At 46.1% G+C, this 17235-nt stretch overlaps 1 protein-coding gene across 1 annotated transcript in view; it reads right to left on the bottom strand.

Annotated features, from left to right (window-relative positions):
• Positions 1–359: 359 nt before the first annotated feature.
• Positions 360–17235, bottom strand: part of IFT43 (intraflagellar transport 43) — a 95689-nt gene continuing 78813 nt past the window's right edge. The window contains exons 6-9 of the mRNA XM_012656128.1: positions 1542–1614; positions 1192–1267; positions 642–704; positions 360–486 (exon numbers count right to left, since the gene is read on the bottom strand). Coding sequence (XP_012511582.1) covers positions 367–486; positions 642–704; positions 1192–1267; positions 1542–1614 — 332 coding nt within the window. The 3' untranslated portion in view covers positions 360–366. The remainder of the gene's footprint in view (positions 487–641; positions 705–1191; positions 1268–1541; positions 1615–17235) is intronic.

Below are 17235 nucleotides of genomic sequence, written 5' to 3'. Positions count from 1 at the left end.
GCCCCAGAACCCCAGCGGGCAGCTGCTGGCAACCTCCTGAGAAGGAATGAGTTCCTGTAGGAGCACCCATCCCTTCTCCTCCTGAATCTCACTTTCCCTCATGCTCTTCAACAACACAGAACATTCAGAGTTCTCATCAGATTGTTTAACAGTTGCCCTCCTTCACTTGTGTTGAATCTTTCCAAAATGGGGCTGGAAAGAAATGGAAGAGATGGCCACAGAATAAAGCAATTCATTTCCATCAAATGATCCAATGTGGTTTACTGAAAATAAACATTTTTTATTACAAAATACTCCATGTAAAAATCCTAAGCTGCCTGCAAGCATCTGTAGTTTTAGGCTGATTGTGGAGTGGAGGTTATGGGTTCAGGAGTGCCGGGGCTGCCCCGCAGGGTCCTCCCTCTCCGTCTGTAGCAGGTCCCACTCGGCAAGGAGCTCCGAGGACACCTCAGTGTACAGATGGTCCCAGTCCCAGCTGATGTCATCCTGTCAAGAGGGGCATCACTGGGTAAGACAAAAAAAAAAAAAAAAAAGCCTTTCCCCTTGATGGTGGCTAACTTCTCCCACCTATCGGGGCCTCGGCGGGCACAGGCCAGCCTGAGGAGCCAGCCAGTTAAAGGAATGACAAGCTGCTACTGTACCTCTCGAACTTCATGCTCTGGTGCAAGGACTTTAGTGAGGAGCTTTAGGTCGATCTCGCCATCCTGTGAATGCAAGAAAAGCCAGGATGGGTACCTCGCAACAGCTACCTATCTCTTGCAACTATCTCTTGCAAAGTATGGAGGATCAGTTTGTATGTGTTAGAATTTCCCAAACTGAGATCCACAGAAATGCCTTAATAAGAAAGTAAAAACATGAGTGGATCACACGGCCACTGAGAGTCAACGGAAAACAACGGTTCCCTCCATCCTGGGCGTGCTTTGGGGAAAAGGGCCGCCCCTGACAGCAGCATATCCACAGGGACTGAGGGCAGCCGCGGAAGCAGGCGGAAGCCTGCAATGGGAAACCCTGCAATATGCTGGGTCCAGAGATGCTGTGAGATGCCTGAGGATAGTCCCTCCAGCAAAGTGTGTTGCCAAGCAGCCTCGGGGACCCATGGAGGAGGAGCTGTACAGCTCTGAAGGAGCTGAGAAACCTCTCTGCGGATGCTGCCTGGAGCCTGCCCCTCTGTGCAGAAGCTATTCCACTCACCAGGGTCTGGAAGGCCGAGTACTTCATGAGGTCATTGTCCAGGTCACGGTAGGTCATCACCCGGTTCACCTGGACACTGCAGGAAGGGAGACTGTGAGTGGGACCCACAGGCAGGCCCAGTGCCAGGAGTGCTGCTGGGCTACCGTCCTCAGAGCCTCACGTGCAGCTGGGGATGACCAGAATGGGAACAAAACGTCCTAACAAAATGGGATCCCTGGGATGGAGCCCATCACCAGAAAGATCTGGATCTACATTGGGCAACAGCAAAGGTCCACTGTAGATGATATTTGGAGTGTATCAATTTGTACGTTCTCTGCCTCCCTGCCAACTTCATACCTAATTTAACCTACCTGGGAGGGGCTGCCACTTGCAAAACAAAGTCTTCTTCCTGTACTTCTTCCAGATCCGGAATAATAGGAATGTCTGCAATGAGAAGTGGAGGCAAAACTGTCTGCAGCACAGATGGGGTCTCGCTGCTTCTCCATTTCTTGCTTACTCACCTTCCACACGCCAGCCATGGGGCTGTGGCCAGGCAGAATGCACACTCAGACATAGTGTCTGGCCTCCAGTCTAGGGCTCCCAGGCTAGGGCCACGGTGGCAAAATGAGGGTGCAGTTTTGACAATTTATGAATCCCAGGTCTCACCCCAGAACCTGCTGAGGTAGAACCTTCTGGGTAGGGCTCAAGCATCCATGTTTTTTCCCCAAGATTTCTTTGGTGATTCTGACGCATGTGCCAGGCTAGGAGTCATCGGACTGGATCTCCAAGGAGAAATGTAAAGAAATGAGAAGAGACTCGCAGACAGCACCTGAGGAAGGGCTTACGTGAGAGGAGAGGAAGGAAGGGCAGTGATGAGTGGTCCTGCAATGGGCAGAGATGTAGTGTCACAAAGTGGATGTGACTGTGGTGCCACCTCCTCGTGACCTAGATCTCTGCGCGCGTCACCTCCAGAGTGCAAGTGTCACAGCCCTTGGCCTCCTTCTGAAGGGCGTTTCCCACTGATGATACAACCTGGCCCCCACCTCTGTATCAGGGATCAGGGTCTCCATTTGCCGGGTCTAACATCATAAATGAAGCGGATTCTAACACACTTTCCTAACTATCTTGTGGAGATTTTCCTTCTCTGAAGAAGGAAAACTCCCAGAAAGGAGAGACTAGCGAAGAAACCTTTCCTTTCTGCTGCCATGGACTGAATTCAATTTTATTTTTAAAAGAGGCACAAAATCATTCCAAGAACAGCTGAGAAAAACCCTTGCCACTTTCAGGCTATGCATTGTTTAGACTTTGTGATTGCTCCAGTCAAGCTAAGCCAGAGAATGTAAACGTCAGCTCCAAGCCTGGTGTCTTTATTATTACTTCCAACTGTGTGGGAACAGATGTTGTACCTGGAAAAAGAGAGCGTGCAAGGGAGAGACAGAGACAGAAAATTAAACAGACAGGCAGTGAAAGAAAGTGATAAAAAGAGTGAAAATGAATAAAAAGAAATTGCTGATAGGGAAAATAAAGAAGAGACACATACACCACCCCCAAAATAATGAACCACATTCAGCAAGTCCTATATCTGGAAAGAGCTGTTCAAAGCTTAGATTATATCTCTCTGTCCTGTTAGAGAATTGGAGATGGAATTCTCTAAGATTCTATTTCTTATGCTAATAGAAATTTAGCTTCTTTTCCCCTCTCGCTCTGAGTGATTAATACAGCCCATTGTGCGGGCTGCTGACAGTGCCATTCCCCAGGCTGGTGAGACCGCAAGGCCCTGCAGAGGGACAGCGAGGAAGCTGGCTATGCCATGCGCCATCCATCGGCAGTGTGACAGTTTTGGAGTGAGCCAGTTAGCCGCTCCTGGCTCTCCTCGAGTGCGGAGTCCAGCCTGAGATGAATATTCAGAAGTTGGTAAGAAAATGCCCCATGCTGAGTTTAGGGCTCAGGACAGGGTCCTCCCAAATTCCCCCTTCCCTCCACAACTTTAGCAGTTGGGTCCTGTCAACTCTGCCCAGCTTCTCGGAGCTCTGAGGAATTACACTTCTGCCCGACGTCCACTCTCACTCCCCACGGGCTTCCCTCTTCGTCCCTACCCCCCTCCTCCAAATGTGCACAAAGAGTGTGGGGCTGGCCCATCTGTGATAGATCAGAGGTCAGCTCGGGCCTTGGCAAAGGGGCCGCTCAGAGTGGCGCTGGTGGGGCTGGCCACACAGTGGGATTTCTCTCTAATTGGAAGCCTGGTGCCCAGCAGAACCCGGTGAACTGCCTGAGTGGGACAGAGCCAGCGATGACAGCCAGGCCAAGGCAAGCTGGAACATTCCGGTGCAGTGACAGCTTGAGCCATCGCAGCAGAGGCAGGCCATCCAACTCCTGGTCCCCAGTGGAACAGGTGGCCGTGGAGCAGGTTTTGGGCAAACTTCAAAGAACTTCACAATTTTAGTTTCTCATTTATAATCACAGACAAGTGCTTATGTGTACATGATATGTTCTGGGGAATTCTTTTTTCTCTTTCTTTCCTTCCTTCCTCCCTGTCCTGTCTTTCTCACATACACTATGAGCAAACATGGAAAAAAGAAAATGAACTTGAGAAATCTTCCTCACTAAATTACCTACAAGGAATGATCCTGCCCTGCCTCTAGTCGGAGACAGTGACCTAACCTGTGAATGTGAACTGCTGACCGGCTTGATTTGGTGTGACATGCAAAGCACATAACTTTAACAGAGACCGTGAGAGGATGACAGCAGTCGGTTCTCGTACTGGTGAGAAGCTATTTTAAAAAATCCACCCATTATGTTTACTGTATTATTCTTCTCTCCTCTGCCGCTAATATTAAAAACATTAGCAATAGCCATGAGGTAAGGAAAGTCTGGCGTATAGGATTCCTCCAAAACAGCTCTGGAGGCAGGACAGTCAGCTCCAAAACCTGGCCCCACCATGTCCTAGCTGTGTGACTTTATCCCCCGGTGCCGCCTCGGTTTCTTACCCACAAAATGAAGATTATAATTACACCCACATCATATGGTTGTTTTAAGTATTAAATGCAATAGTCTTTATAATACACTAAGCACAGTATGCTCAATACATAATAAATATTCAACAACTATTCTCATTGCTGTAACAGATATTATAATATTGTGCATGTAGAGAAACTATATGGCTCCACCTTCGTCTTCTCATTTACTCCCAGCTGGTGATGACCATTTTCCGGAAGAGAATGCTGAGGCTAAGCGAGAGTAAGGAGCTTGCGGGAGGGAAACTGGGAATAACCAAGCCCAGCTTCCCACTCCAATGTGGCTGCAACGCCTGGGCTCTGCCATAACCCCCACACCAAGGCTTTCTTTTCATATGTGAAATGCCTTCGAAGATGCCTCCTCCTCTAGTGGAGGGGTGAGACGACTGCCTACAGTGCCGACATCTTTTACTTTGCCTGAGACTTCAAGTCCTCTGTTCTGGGGCATCTCTCTGGATTCCAATAACTATAAATAAGCTAAGTCCTCACCATACGCCCCGACAAGGCCAAACGGAGCAGAGGAAAAGAAGTGCACCCCCACCAGAGAGCCCAGAGACTCTATCCCCCACACACCCATGTCTTATCAAACCAGCCCCAAGGAGAAAGAGGTGGCTGGGCACCCCGAATAGCCCCGAAAAGGGTATGGTGAGGCAAGCGAGCTGTGACATCCCCAATGCCATGGGAGCAGATAACCTCGTCTCTCGTCTCAGTTCCCTGGTGGGCAGGGCCATTCTCACCCACAGCATCCAAGGCTCGCTGTCCCACATCTGACCACCTACCTAAAGGGCCCTCCCTTGTGTTGCGTGCTCGCTCCCTGCCTCTACGTTAGCTATTTCACGAGCTGTTCAAGTGCTTCTCTGCCCCCCTGTGGTACCGGGTTAGCCACGTTGTAGGGAAACTCCATTTGTCTGCTTGTTTATTCATTCATTTATTCATTCATTCATTCAAGGAATACTGACTGAGCATGCACTATGTGAAAAGTACTGTGCTAGGTGATGTCATTAACAGCTAACCAAACAGACACAGCCCTCGTCTCATGGAGCACCAGTCTGGTGGAGGATAATAAACACAAATAAATGCGCTGCTCATAAATCACAATACACACTAGGAAGGAAACTAACTGGATTCTATGCCACACAATAACAGGGAGACCTAATTGGTTTATTTTTCTAAAATAAAAGTAACATTATAGATGGTAATAAATTCAAACGCTACAGAAAAGTTTAAAATGAAAAATTTTTCTTCCTTCTGTGAGACCGTCATTGCCCTAGAGGTAATCATTGTTGACAATTTCTTGTATATATTTACTGAGAAGAATATATGCATACCAATACATGCATATACCAGAGCACACATCCTTTTACAAAATGTTTGCAAATGGGATCATGCTACATATATGTTGTTCTGCAACTTGATTTTATCTTTCCTTATCAATATATGGATGTATCTTATTCTTTTAAATGACCTTCTAGTATTCTATTGAACAGATGCTCCGTGATGCATTTAATCCAGTCCAGAGGGGATTTAATTTTGAGAGGTGGCGTGAGGAGTTAGGGAAGATCTTTCTGAATTAGGAATAGTGTGGCTGAAGCTGAAGAAGCAGGACTCGGCCAGGCAGGGGACAGCGTGTGCAAAGGCACCAGGAGGTGAGAGGTAACTTGCAACACTGGAAAAACTGAAGGCGGGACAGTGTGGTTAGCATGGGGCCCAGGAGAGAATGGCACGGGGTGAGGCAGAAGAGAGTGTCCGGTGCCCGGTGAGGAAGGATTTGCATCAACCAACCAGGAAACATGTACTAGGCACTCACTCTATGTAAGACCCCTCTGGAAGCACGTTAGGGGAAAAACAAGATGGACTAAGCATGGCAAAGTTGCGAAGGGAGACTGTATACATTACAAATAATAATGATTCAGAAGAATAAGGAAAATGCATATCCCTTCCTTGGTGAATCATCTCTGAATCCAATAGGTAGAAATAAGAGCTTCCTACTTAGTTCTTCCGTAATACTTTATTCATGGCCACAGGGTAGGCCTCACTACCTTCCAAGAGGGGAGAGTAAATGAAATTTGCCCCTAGTCTACCCCCTAGATGGTGAACTAGCTGACAGCAAAGACCACATCACAGGCACTTCTGCATTAGGACTGGCAAAATAAAGGACAACTGAACAGAACTGAATCAACAGATGCCTGTTTGATCTGAAAGTCATACCAATGGAAGAGCCATGTCAATCTTCTCTACAATTGTTCCAATTATAAGTGCTACTGAGTTGCCTCAGTAGTATTCATTTCACAAGAACAACCAAGAATAATCCTTGGATACTTCTTGGATTTGATTACATCACAGCAAAGGATTTGCCTCACTTGAGAGCTGCAAGTTCCGCTGGGAAAGGCCTGTGCATATACAAGAATCAATGGATGAGTGGAGACAAAGTTTCAGAGAAGAGTCATTCCAATTTGGCCCAGTATGGACCATCTAGCTTCCACCCCGAGGCTGGGTCACACTGCTCTTCATCAGTCTCCACATTCTGGACGCACCAATAGAGACTTGTTAACGCACAGCAACAGCAGTACGATCTACTTCAAATAGAGAGATTGCCAAATGGGAAATTCGTTTTGATACTAGAACACCAGTCTGCTACCACCCAACAGATCTAGTCAACAAATCAATTACCAGATGAAACCACAGAAACGACTAAGTGGTGCCTAAATAAATAATATAAATAAATAATAGAAACTTACAGGAACACCAGTAGATCAATTACAACTGGTTTGAAAGATGTGAGAAGCTGCCATTTGCCCTGAAATACATTCATTATGGATAATATCATCACACACGCACACTAAAATGCTAATTACCTAGCAAAGTCCCAGAAGGATCCTTTTCAGCTCCCGTGGCCTAACAGTAAAAAGCCTACCTGCCTCTTCCAATGAAGCCAGCCCCAAATCTCTGTGATGCATTTTGTGACAGCCTGCATCCAGATCCAGCTGTTGTTTGCTTGTTTGGGTAACACTAGAACAAAAGTGATTTCTTAGACTGGTCTCAGCTTGCAATGAGTATACCCCAAGCACTATCCCAGTTCTCTACCTGGAGCATAAATTTAAGTCCAGCAGGAAGGAAAGAACAAAGGAGGCACCCCAATCTGGGTCCTGGGTCCCACCCAGGCAAAGATGTTTCAGACAAGGAGCCCCTTCCTCTCTGTGACCTTTTATGTTCTACTCTTTGCTAATTTTTTCACTGGGATTTTTTTTTTTTTTATTTCAGCATATTATGGGGGTACAGATGTTTAGGTTACGTATGTTGTCCTTCCCCCCCTCCCCCGCTAAGTCCGAGTTTCAAATATATCCATCCTTCGGGTGGTGCGCTTCACTGGGATTTTTGAATAGAATTCCCTGGTCATGTCCAGAAGGGCTTCTGTAGAGCTACATAAAGTCTCTTCTGTTCTCTAGCACTTTCTCACCTTGACACTTCAGTAAATGATACAAGTGGCTGGCTCACTTTACCAGGTTACCCAGGGTGCTCACAGACAACATCCGCCCCCTCACTTCATCTGCTAACTGAGCCCCCAACGGCAAATGCCCTGCTTGGTTACACACAATCTCTTCTCAAACTTCCTTCCCACACAGTGCCCTGGCCAATGCAGAGCATTCTTAGCTGTTAAGGACTCACATCCACCATGCATAACCAAGTTCAACAACCAATCACCATGAAAGGGATCCGGACATGCTGCTTAAGGACACCCCAATAAGAGCAGTCCAGAAAAATCCATGATTCTGTGCCCAAGGCCAACAGGCATCAGCAGAGCTGGCAAGTGAAAGAAAACAATGTCCATGTTTTTAGGAAAAGGCCACTTAAAACCAGAGATCATTATAATTTTTCTCTGCAGCTGCAAAACTTTGTTTTACTGAATGCTGTTACCTTCTGCATCACGTATGGAGAATTTTAAACAGGCAAATGGAAGAAGGTCTGATTGAAGATGAAGTTAAGTGAAAGAAATTGGTCTCATTTAGCACATGACAGGATTCATCTGTGTTCCCAAGTCCACTGAGGTGGCATCATGGGCGTTTCATATTCATGAGCTGCTGCGACACTATGTCCCCTCATTTACAAAGAGCCGTGTTCAGCAAATTCTGTCCCTGTGGACACTCCGTGCATTTCATGGTCTTGTCAGAGAGACATCAAACGCTCCAGTAACCAAATACCAGAAAATGGCTTTAATTAGTGGATCTCAATCGTATAAATAATTTTTTTCTAAGTGAAAAAATGGAGAATTTTTTAAAAGGGAAAAGAAAAGGGGAAAGCAGTAGGCAACAAGCTTCAAACACCCGAAGGAACAAGGGAAAGAGGTGTCTCAGAGGAGCTTCCGAGTGGCCCCCTGCACTCCCAGAATCAGGAGACGTGGGGCACAAACACGTCTCAGGTCCCTGGCAGGTCTGCTTTATGAAGACTTGTCCCTTGTGATTTCACCTGATTAGAGCTGGGTCCAGGCTGTACTCGTTACTGGCAGGTGAAGAGAAAAGAGTCTGCAAACGGCGGCAGAGGCTATAGAGCCATGCTGTGAAAGCTGCGAAACAGCACTGACCTCGAGCGAAACGCGTGGCCCCAAAACGGAGTGGGGCATCTTGTCAGGAGCTGGGCACGAGCAGGTCCCCGAGGGGGTGTGCAATGGGGACACAAGGAAAAGATGCCCTGTTCTGCGGTGCCAGTTCAGGGTGGTTTTCTCCATCTGTGTCCCATATGTTGAAATGCCTCCATGCTCCTGCCAAACTGAATCTCTCCCAATGCTGCTGGGGAAAAAGATCACAGACCCTAAGAGGAGGAAGATCAAAATAGTTGATTGTTCCTCAAAGCCCCCCAAGCTGTGACAGCTCTCTTGGCTGTCAGCGGGTTGGAGAGGGAGGTCTGGCCTGACTTCGGTTTCTGAGCTAAGCCAGGACGCAGCACAGTTGGCTTCTGGCTGGACCATCAGCAGAGAAGTGGGTTTGCTAACAGCGTGGACTCGGTGCCTGCTCCACTGCAGTGTGTGAATGCCTGCCCTCCTTATGTCACCCACGGAGGGATGTCACCATGTTCTCCAGGAGCCACGTGTGCAACACCCCAGACAGAAACCTGCCCCATTATCCCCCCCAAGTCCACTGAGGGATACACAAGAAGCAGAATGGGCAATGCGAAGGCTCACCACCCAGGAGGGAGAAGCAGGGCCCAGCACGCGTTCCCTACAGGAAGGACCCTTCAGCACCGGGGCCTTAAGTGACTCAATTCTGAGAAGACCCCAGAGTCACCTGCTGGGGTGACCTCTAGGGAACATCATACCACTGGTGACTGTCAGTTGAAGAAAAGGAAGAACAACATTCCTCCAATAGTTCCAAAAGCTTCCTGACGGTTCCAGCTTTTATCTGTGGGCTGTGTTAAGGACAAGGAGGCGTAAAGGACTTTAAACGTGATGAAGGAATGAAGTGGCTGGAAGGAACGGAAGTGGGGGAACTCTCCACTCTCTTCAATAAGCCCCAAGATGAGTGAGAAGGTATTAATGTGACAGAGAGCGCCTTCCCAGCCGCCAGTAGAAGTGTGTTAGAAAACAGGCATATCTGATTCTATTTCATCCTCTTAGTGTTACGCTGAAAAAAACAAGACAAACTACACTGCTTTCATTCTAAATCCTTAGGTTTTGTATTTTTCCTTATATATATTTATTAAAAAAATGCTCCTTTGATCGGTGCCACCCGCGACACCCCCACAAACAGAACGCTTCTGAGCAGTTCTCTCCGCACAAGGCCACTGCTGGTGACAGCCAGCTGGTTTTGATCACAGCCATTCCGAATCGGATTTTCATAAGATAGATGAGGAGTCTTACTGCTGCTCTCTCTCTTATCAGATGAGAAACAGAGGGGGAGGGGGAGAACGGGTCCTGAGGGACCAGCGCAACAATCAAGGGCTGCGTGGCTCTTTCTCTGTCCCTCGCTGCTGCAATTTTCAAAGGAGTTTGCCTCGGGCACTTTTAAATGATGGTGTCTCAATTCTGTAATCATCTTTCAAGAGCTTTCTCTTAAAGGGTCTTTTAGGTAAACCTGGTCCGTCAACCACACTTATGGACTCAGGAATCACATTTGTGTCCTCCTGCGTGTGTACATACAGATGAGTATACACAAACACAGGTGTGTGTGTGCGTGCACACACACTCAGCATCTGTGCAGTTTTAGAAAGCTGGGAGAACCTAAAGCAAGAAAGGGAGATCCACCATTTGGCCACCAAGTTTGCCTCTTGCTAGGGTAAGAGGGTCCCCTGTTACCTCTTACCCATACCTAGGTGTTGCTTTTCAAGTCCTTCCTTAGAAACTAATCTCCGTGTGTGATGTGTCAGAAGGAAAAGACTTTTCCGACCGAGGGCTAAGTGATGTCCTCAGTCCAACGTCAGGCACATAAACACGCCTGTCTCTGCCCATCTCACCTGGGCGGTATCTGTCAGCCTCCAAACTGAGAAATGAACCGCAGCTGTATATTTAAGAGAACACCAATAGCCACTAGTCATCTCAGGCCACAACCTGCCGTGTTTTTGGTTACAAAGACTATTTGGAGCAACTCTGCAACTCCATCTGTCTTTTTTCATTGCAGAGAATACTGTTCATTTTCTTTATGTAGTCCCCATCATTTGAAACATACCTCCTAAAACACTGAGCCTCTATTTCTTTCCAGTCAAATAAAGATCTAAGCAATCTAAGATCTGCCTGGGCAGGGGTCCACATCAGTGTGGGCCTGTCTGCATTAAGAGCCTCTCCTCTGCTCTCACCCCTCATCCACCCGCTCCCTTCGCAGTTATGTGGAGGTGGAGAAGTGCCTGTACCTGTCCCTGAAAGCTGGAACGCTGCTTACAGTCACATCTGGGACAGTCTCACAAAACTAAATGGGATTAGCTTTGTCCTATCCTGATCCTATCAACTGGGACAGAATCCAAGGAGTTACAGTATAAATACCCTGATCTCTATAATGGTTTCAGGGAGATTTAACTCTCTTTTACTTTTGTCAGTGCTTAATGTTGGATGATTTGCTATTAATCACAATCCTCTAAACAGACTATACCATGACAGACTGCTGACGGAGCTTTCTCTCTGTTCCTGGAGGAAGGTTAACACAACCTGCTTCATTTAAAACATGCATACATGCATGGCACAAGACTTTTGTTTCATGCTTCCCATTCTACTTCAGATGGGGATGTGCAAGCAGCTGCTCACGTGAACAAAGGAAATAGAATACCAGAGAGGTTACTGTCAACTGTGTTTTGGGCAGAAATGTTTCATTTGGGAAGTCCGAGGTGATCCAGAGGTTTCAGGGCACCACTAGGGCCTCTGTCCTAGCCCTGCCAATGCAGCAGAGGTCTGATTGAGACTCTGGGCTGTCCCTTGCAGCTGGACTGGGGAAAGGTAAAATATAACTGAGTTGGCAAAGAATAACAACTAAAATTTGCTCCAAGCTTAACTCAGTTTTCAAAACTTCCCCTGACATTCTGCCTTTCAGGGGGACCAAAAGAATGCAGCCAAATCAGTCTCTAGTATGTTTGCTGAGTCAGATAACTCCAAGCATCTCTTCATCCCATCAACTCCTAGAAACCTACTCTATGATGGTGTATGCTTTTCCTAGGGCAGGGTCATGGGACCTTGAATCACCTCCTACAAAAATCAAAAACGACTTCTCTTGTCGCATTAAAGAAACTTTTGGGAAGTTCCATGTAACTTCTCTGGTGTCTTACTCGCGAAACCAGCTCTGGCCAAACCTACATTGGGGAGTAGGGAAGTCGGCCTCGGGGTGTACATCTCCTAGAGTCCATTTTTCTTTAGCTACCAGGAATGTGGCTTTAACTGCCTATCAAAGAAGAACTAAATTTAGATTCCTGGTCCACAGAGTTGTAGTAGAGGGTGTAGCTGATTAGGAATCAGGAAACCTGGGTCCAGGATCTGCCCCTAATTTGCTGACCTTATTCAATTACTTGTCAACTCTGGTTCTAAGTTTCCATATCACCAAAATGAGGTCTCTAAGACATCCTTATTCTGGGGTGTCCACTGGAATACATCTGATGAGATTTTTTTTTTTTAAAAGAAAGCCCTATCTGTCAGATTTGCCAATGAAAGTCTTTCCAAATGTTCCATAGTCGTTATCATGGCTTGTCAATAAAGCATACCATCTCTTTTGCTTAGAATCACTACAATAAAAATTCATCTTTGATAATGCAATTAACCCGCACAGATTCCACCTCTGGTCCCATTATAGCCTCAGCTCAGTATTCACAACATAATCTGGCACCACCAGCGGGGGCCATTTAATATTCTAGGTGGTCTTCTGAGAGTCCCATGTCTCTGAGGTGTCAATTTGTCTCTGCTGTGTCTCAAAGAGGCAGGTTGGCATAAGAGCTACAAATGCAGCACTTCCTGGCCCAAGCAGTGCCCTGTGGGGTCTCGGGTTTTATCAAACCTCCTAAGTTTCCCAATACTCACACTGCAACCTGCAAAAGCCCAGTGAAACTCCTTCTTACCCTAAAGCAGGTTCTCCCCTCTGGAGGATTCAGCAGAGGCACTCTTGAATTCATTATGTAAATGCAATCTTGATGGATTTGATGCAAAAGAAAACATAACAAAAGAGAGGGGATTCTGCTTCATGTCACAAGAACTTTAAAGACCTGGTCTCTCTGGCTTGCCTCTATCCAGCCCAGGCATCACTGCAGACGAGACTTGACAGTGAGAGGATCTGCAGAGCTGAGGACACAGCCAACAACTAAATCTGAGCACCAGGACAGATGTGCAACAGGCTGCTGGGAAAACGAGCGAGACAGGCTTCCTCCACAAGCAGGGCCGGGAGAGCAGAGGGATTAAGAGTTACAAAGACCACATCCGAATCCCGGCACCACCACTTACTGGCTGTGGTGCGCTGGAGCAGCTCACACTGGCTGAGAAAAGCCACTTGCCAAATTTGTAGTAATTTTATGTGCAGGTTGTCAAAAATGAACATCATTAAAATGAAATTATACACCTTCATAATTAAATAAATTATATTAAAAACAAAGGTAATAAATACTCAAAACTCACTACTTCCTAAATTTTACTTACGTATGCTCTCTACATTATTTACATCTAACATACCTGTATGGTGGGAATACAAATACCAGTGCACTATTGCTTATCTCTTCCCAACTCTGTGGTCAGTGATGTCACGTTGGTAGCTTGAAACCAGCCATGGTGGGAGTATCTACACCGTAGACATTGGCAAACATTACCAATCAGGACTTTTTCCCCCCTGGAGAGCTGGTTGTTAAATATTTACCAGCACATCACTGCTTATTAGCCACATGATCTTCGGGAGTTATTTAGCTGCACCAAACTTTCATTTCCTCCTCTGTAAGATGACAGTTAGCATGATGCCTGGCTCACAGTAAACATGAACATTGATAATCAATACTATTTCCTGTAAGAATGACTTCTTTTTCAAATTTCTTACCCAGTATCCTGTAAGCAGAACGAAGCTTAACAAAGCACAGAGACAGAAGTGAGGGCAGCTTAACCCTTGCACCAATGAGTACCAATCCACCCGCCCCCACCCCAATTCCTGCTGTGGATATGGAGTTCCCGTGTATGTACGTGTTAGGGAAGGATAGGGCAGCTGAGAAAGACCTTAGTGTCTAGCCCTAGTAACTTTGAACTGAGAAACACAAACTGATTTTAAGGAACATTATTTAATAAAACATCAGTGGTAGTTATGATCATTTAAAAAAAATTAGGGAGGCAAAGGAACTAGGTTTAGGAACCACCTGGGAAGTCCCATATGCTGGATTAAGCTTGAGGAAGAAATGCCAACATAATGGAATATCCTTACTAAGCAAGAACAGGGCTGAGACACCAGTGTTCCAATTTATCTGTTTTTAAAGAATTCTTTCCACTTTCTCTCCAGGATAAAGCTATTCAGGCTCAGAGTGACTCTGCTGTTTGCAGGAGAAGGGATGATGGAGATGGTGGAAGGATTAAGCAATGAATAAGAGCCCAAAAGAGAGTCAGAAAGCCTGGAGACATAGATGAACTGGGAGAGGGAGAGATAGAGAAGTGATGAAGTGATGGACCTCTACAGACAGCATTTTTCTAATTCCACTGACAGCCTAGCTTCTCACATCTCTTCCAGCCTCACTGCCTGGCTGTGTTCAGCCACTTTTACCTATTTTCCCTGTTGACATGGATAGAAAATTGAGCAATTACCCTTAAACTCAGTGCTCTCAGATCATCCAGATTGCTACACTTGCAGAATTAAGTCCTCAATCGCCCCTGGCTAGAAGTGGCTCAACTCAGCTTGTCCTTTAGGAATTAAACACTTTTTGGTTGGCCAGAAGGATTTATTATTCCTAAGGTTCTGAGGTATTCAATTCTGTCAAAACTGGACCTCTGGATGCAAAGGAACACAGCCCTCTCCAGCGGGGATGAGGCAGGCCCAGAAGCTGGGAGCTGCCGGGAAGAGGGAGTTCCAATTCCACTCACAGTCTGGGCTCTACTAAAAGGTAACAGTTAAACACAGGAAAGATCAAAATCTTGCTTTCAGATCCTGTTTTTAGGGACTTTCTACTTTTTAAAGACATATTTTGGAGCTCATAAATTCTTTTATAACTTGAATTTAGCTCTGAGATAAACTATCTGCAAGTCGACTCCATATCTAATTGTGTATTCAGAGATTGTTTCAACACGAACATTCTTTTTTTTTTTTTTTGGAACAGTCTCACTCTGTTCCCCGGGCTAGAGTGCCGAGGCTTCAGCCTAGCTCACAGCAACCTCAAACTCCTGGGCTCAAGCGATCCTCCTGCCTCAGCCTCCCGAGTAGCTGGACTACAGGCATGTGCCACCATGTCCGGCTAATTTTTTATATATATATTTTTAGTTGTTCAGCTAATTTCTTTCTATTTTTTTAGCAGAGCTCTTGCTCAGGCTGGTCTCGAACTCCTGAGCTCAAACAATCCGCCCGCCTCAGCCTCCCAGAGTGCTAGGATTACAGGCGTGAGCCACCGTGCCTGGCCAACATGAACATTCTTCATCTTTTTTAAAGAATGTCTTTTCTCCCCTTTGTGTGCCTCTCAATGTTCATCTTTACAGTCTCATATTCTATCTAGAGTTTACTTCCTGGGAGTTGGATTCTAGACCTGGAGGAGACTCAGCAGGCCTGGACAAAATTAGAAAGGGGACACAGCTTTGCACTTGCAGTCTACTCTCCTCTACCAGGAGTCCTCTCCGCACACCCCTGACCCCCACTCCCATTTCCTGGCAACTTCTACTCTTCCTTCAAGTTGAAGTTTAAAATTCACTTCTCCAGAATGGCCTTCCCTCACCCCTTGGTCCCATTCAGGTCTCCACATGACTCTCTCACAGTACCCAGTGCCCTCCTCCCTCGGGGGAACTAGACGTAATGTGTCCTTACTTTAGTTGTGCAACTATTTGTTTAAGTCCTGTTTCCCCAACTAGGCTGCAAACTGCAGGGGGGCGAGGACAATGAATGCTTTGCTCATCATCACATCCCCAGTGCACAGCCCTGAGCATCACATCACACATAGCAGTATTCAACAAACGGTTGTTGAATGAAGGAGTGACTTGCGACAGTCACCTGTAGAGACAGAGTTCAATCTTATTCCAGATCTGATGTTCTTTCTCTAACACCTACAACCTTTCATGACAGAAGAAATCAAAAGCCTTCAGGAAAGCCAGAAACTTGATTCCAAGAATAAGAATGGATGACTACGCTGCTGAAGGATGGTCACCTAAATAGGACAGATCAGTTTTGCCATCCTACAATTTTGGGAGCCTGCGGTCGTGTGTGACCTTTGACTGTCCCTCATGCTCCAGCTATTCTCCATAGTCATGAACCCTAACTTCCCTGATGCACTGCGTCAGCTATAGCTGTTTGTGGTTCTGCCTAGAATCAGCAAATTGGGTGACTGGCAATCTTCACAACTTCGTTAAAGGCAGTATATGTGGGGAGGTTGAATACCTGCAGTTGAGAATGGGCCAGAATCAGGGCCCATCTCCGCAGAACCAGATTCTCTTCTGGTTACTGTGAACTACTTATTCGTCCTCCGTGTAGAGTCTCTTCTTATGCCAGGCATCTTACCTTGGAAGGCCTTTCACATTCTTCTCTAGCTAACCGAATCCTACCCATCCTTCAGGACCCAGCACACGTTCTCCCTTTTTCCTGAAGTGCTCTCAGCCCACAGGGATTGCTTCCTCTTCTGAACTCATGACTATTAATAATGACCATGTGCCACTTTCGCCATCCATTAAACTGTAGTCTTAGCTATTTAACTCTTAGAGTGCCTTTTATCTTTTATCTTCTGTCTCACCAACAAAGTTCTGTGTCGCTTTAGAGCATAGCCAGGCAAGGTCTTGTGAAGGATTTGCAAATCAGTTACCAAAGGCCTAATCTAACTTGCATTTTGTTCTGTTTATAAAGTGTTTTTTAAAAATTCTATTGTCTTAAAAAATGAATTAAAAAACTTTTAGGCTGTGCCATTTCCTCTTTGGTTTCACCACGGACCTCATCATTCCTTATTGTCTTATATTTCTGCTGTTTCACATGTTTATAATATCTGCCTGGTCCCAGACGCATCTGAGCCTAGAGCCTGGCCAGTGTCCTGCAAAGAGTCCCCATGTAGTACTTTCTGGTTAATAAACAGATTCCAAAGCCACCTTTAATTGTCCCTCACTCTTTGTTTCTCATTTTAAAAACACGCCTAATCTTCAAAGCCCCTTTCTTCTTCTATTTTTCTGTTCTCTTCCTTTGGAAGCCTGAGGCATTAATGAAGGGAGGAAATGCTTCTCTTCTCTCCCTAGGCATCAGGGGCCTGGGACAGAGAATGCATCTTGCCCAGGAAAGAATGAGCAACCCGTACCAAGGATGAGGCAAGAGAGGCTAAATGCTGAGAAATATATCTGGAGAGACATGGATCCTGAAAGTTTTCTATGAAAGACAGGGATGAAAAGACAGGAAGGCATTTTCTCACTAGACCAGAAGCTCCTGGAGGGCAAGGATTGTCTCATTCATTG

Source organism: Propithecus coquereli, unplaced genomic scaffold (genome assembly GCF_000956105.1).
Source record: "Propithecus coquereli isolate 6110/MARCELLA unplaced genomic scaffold, Pcoq_1.0 Scaffold5, whole genome shotgun sequence".
NCBI classification, from domain to species: Eukaryota; Metazoa; Chordata; class Mammalia; order Primates; family Indriidae; genus Propithecus; species Propithecus coquereli.
The sequence above is the reverse complement of the archived record's forward strand: the minus strand, read 5'-3'. Positions and strand labels throughout refer to the sequence as shown.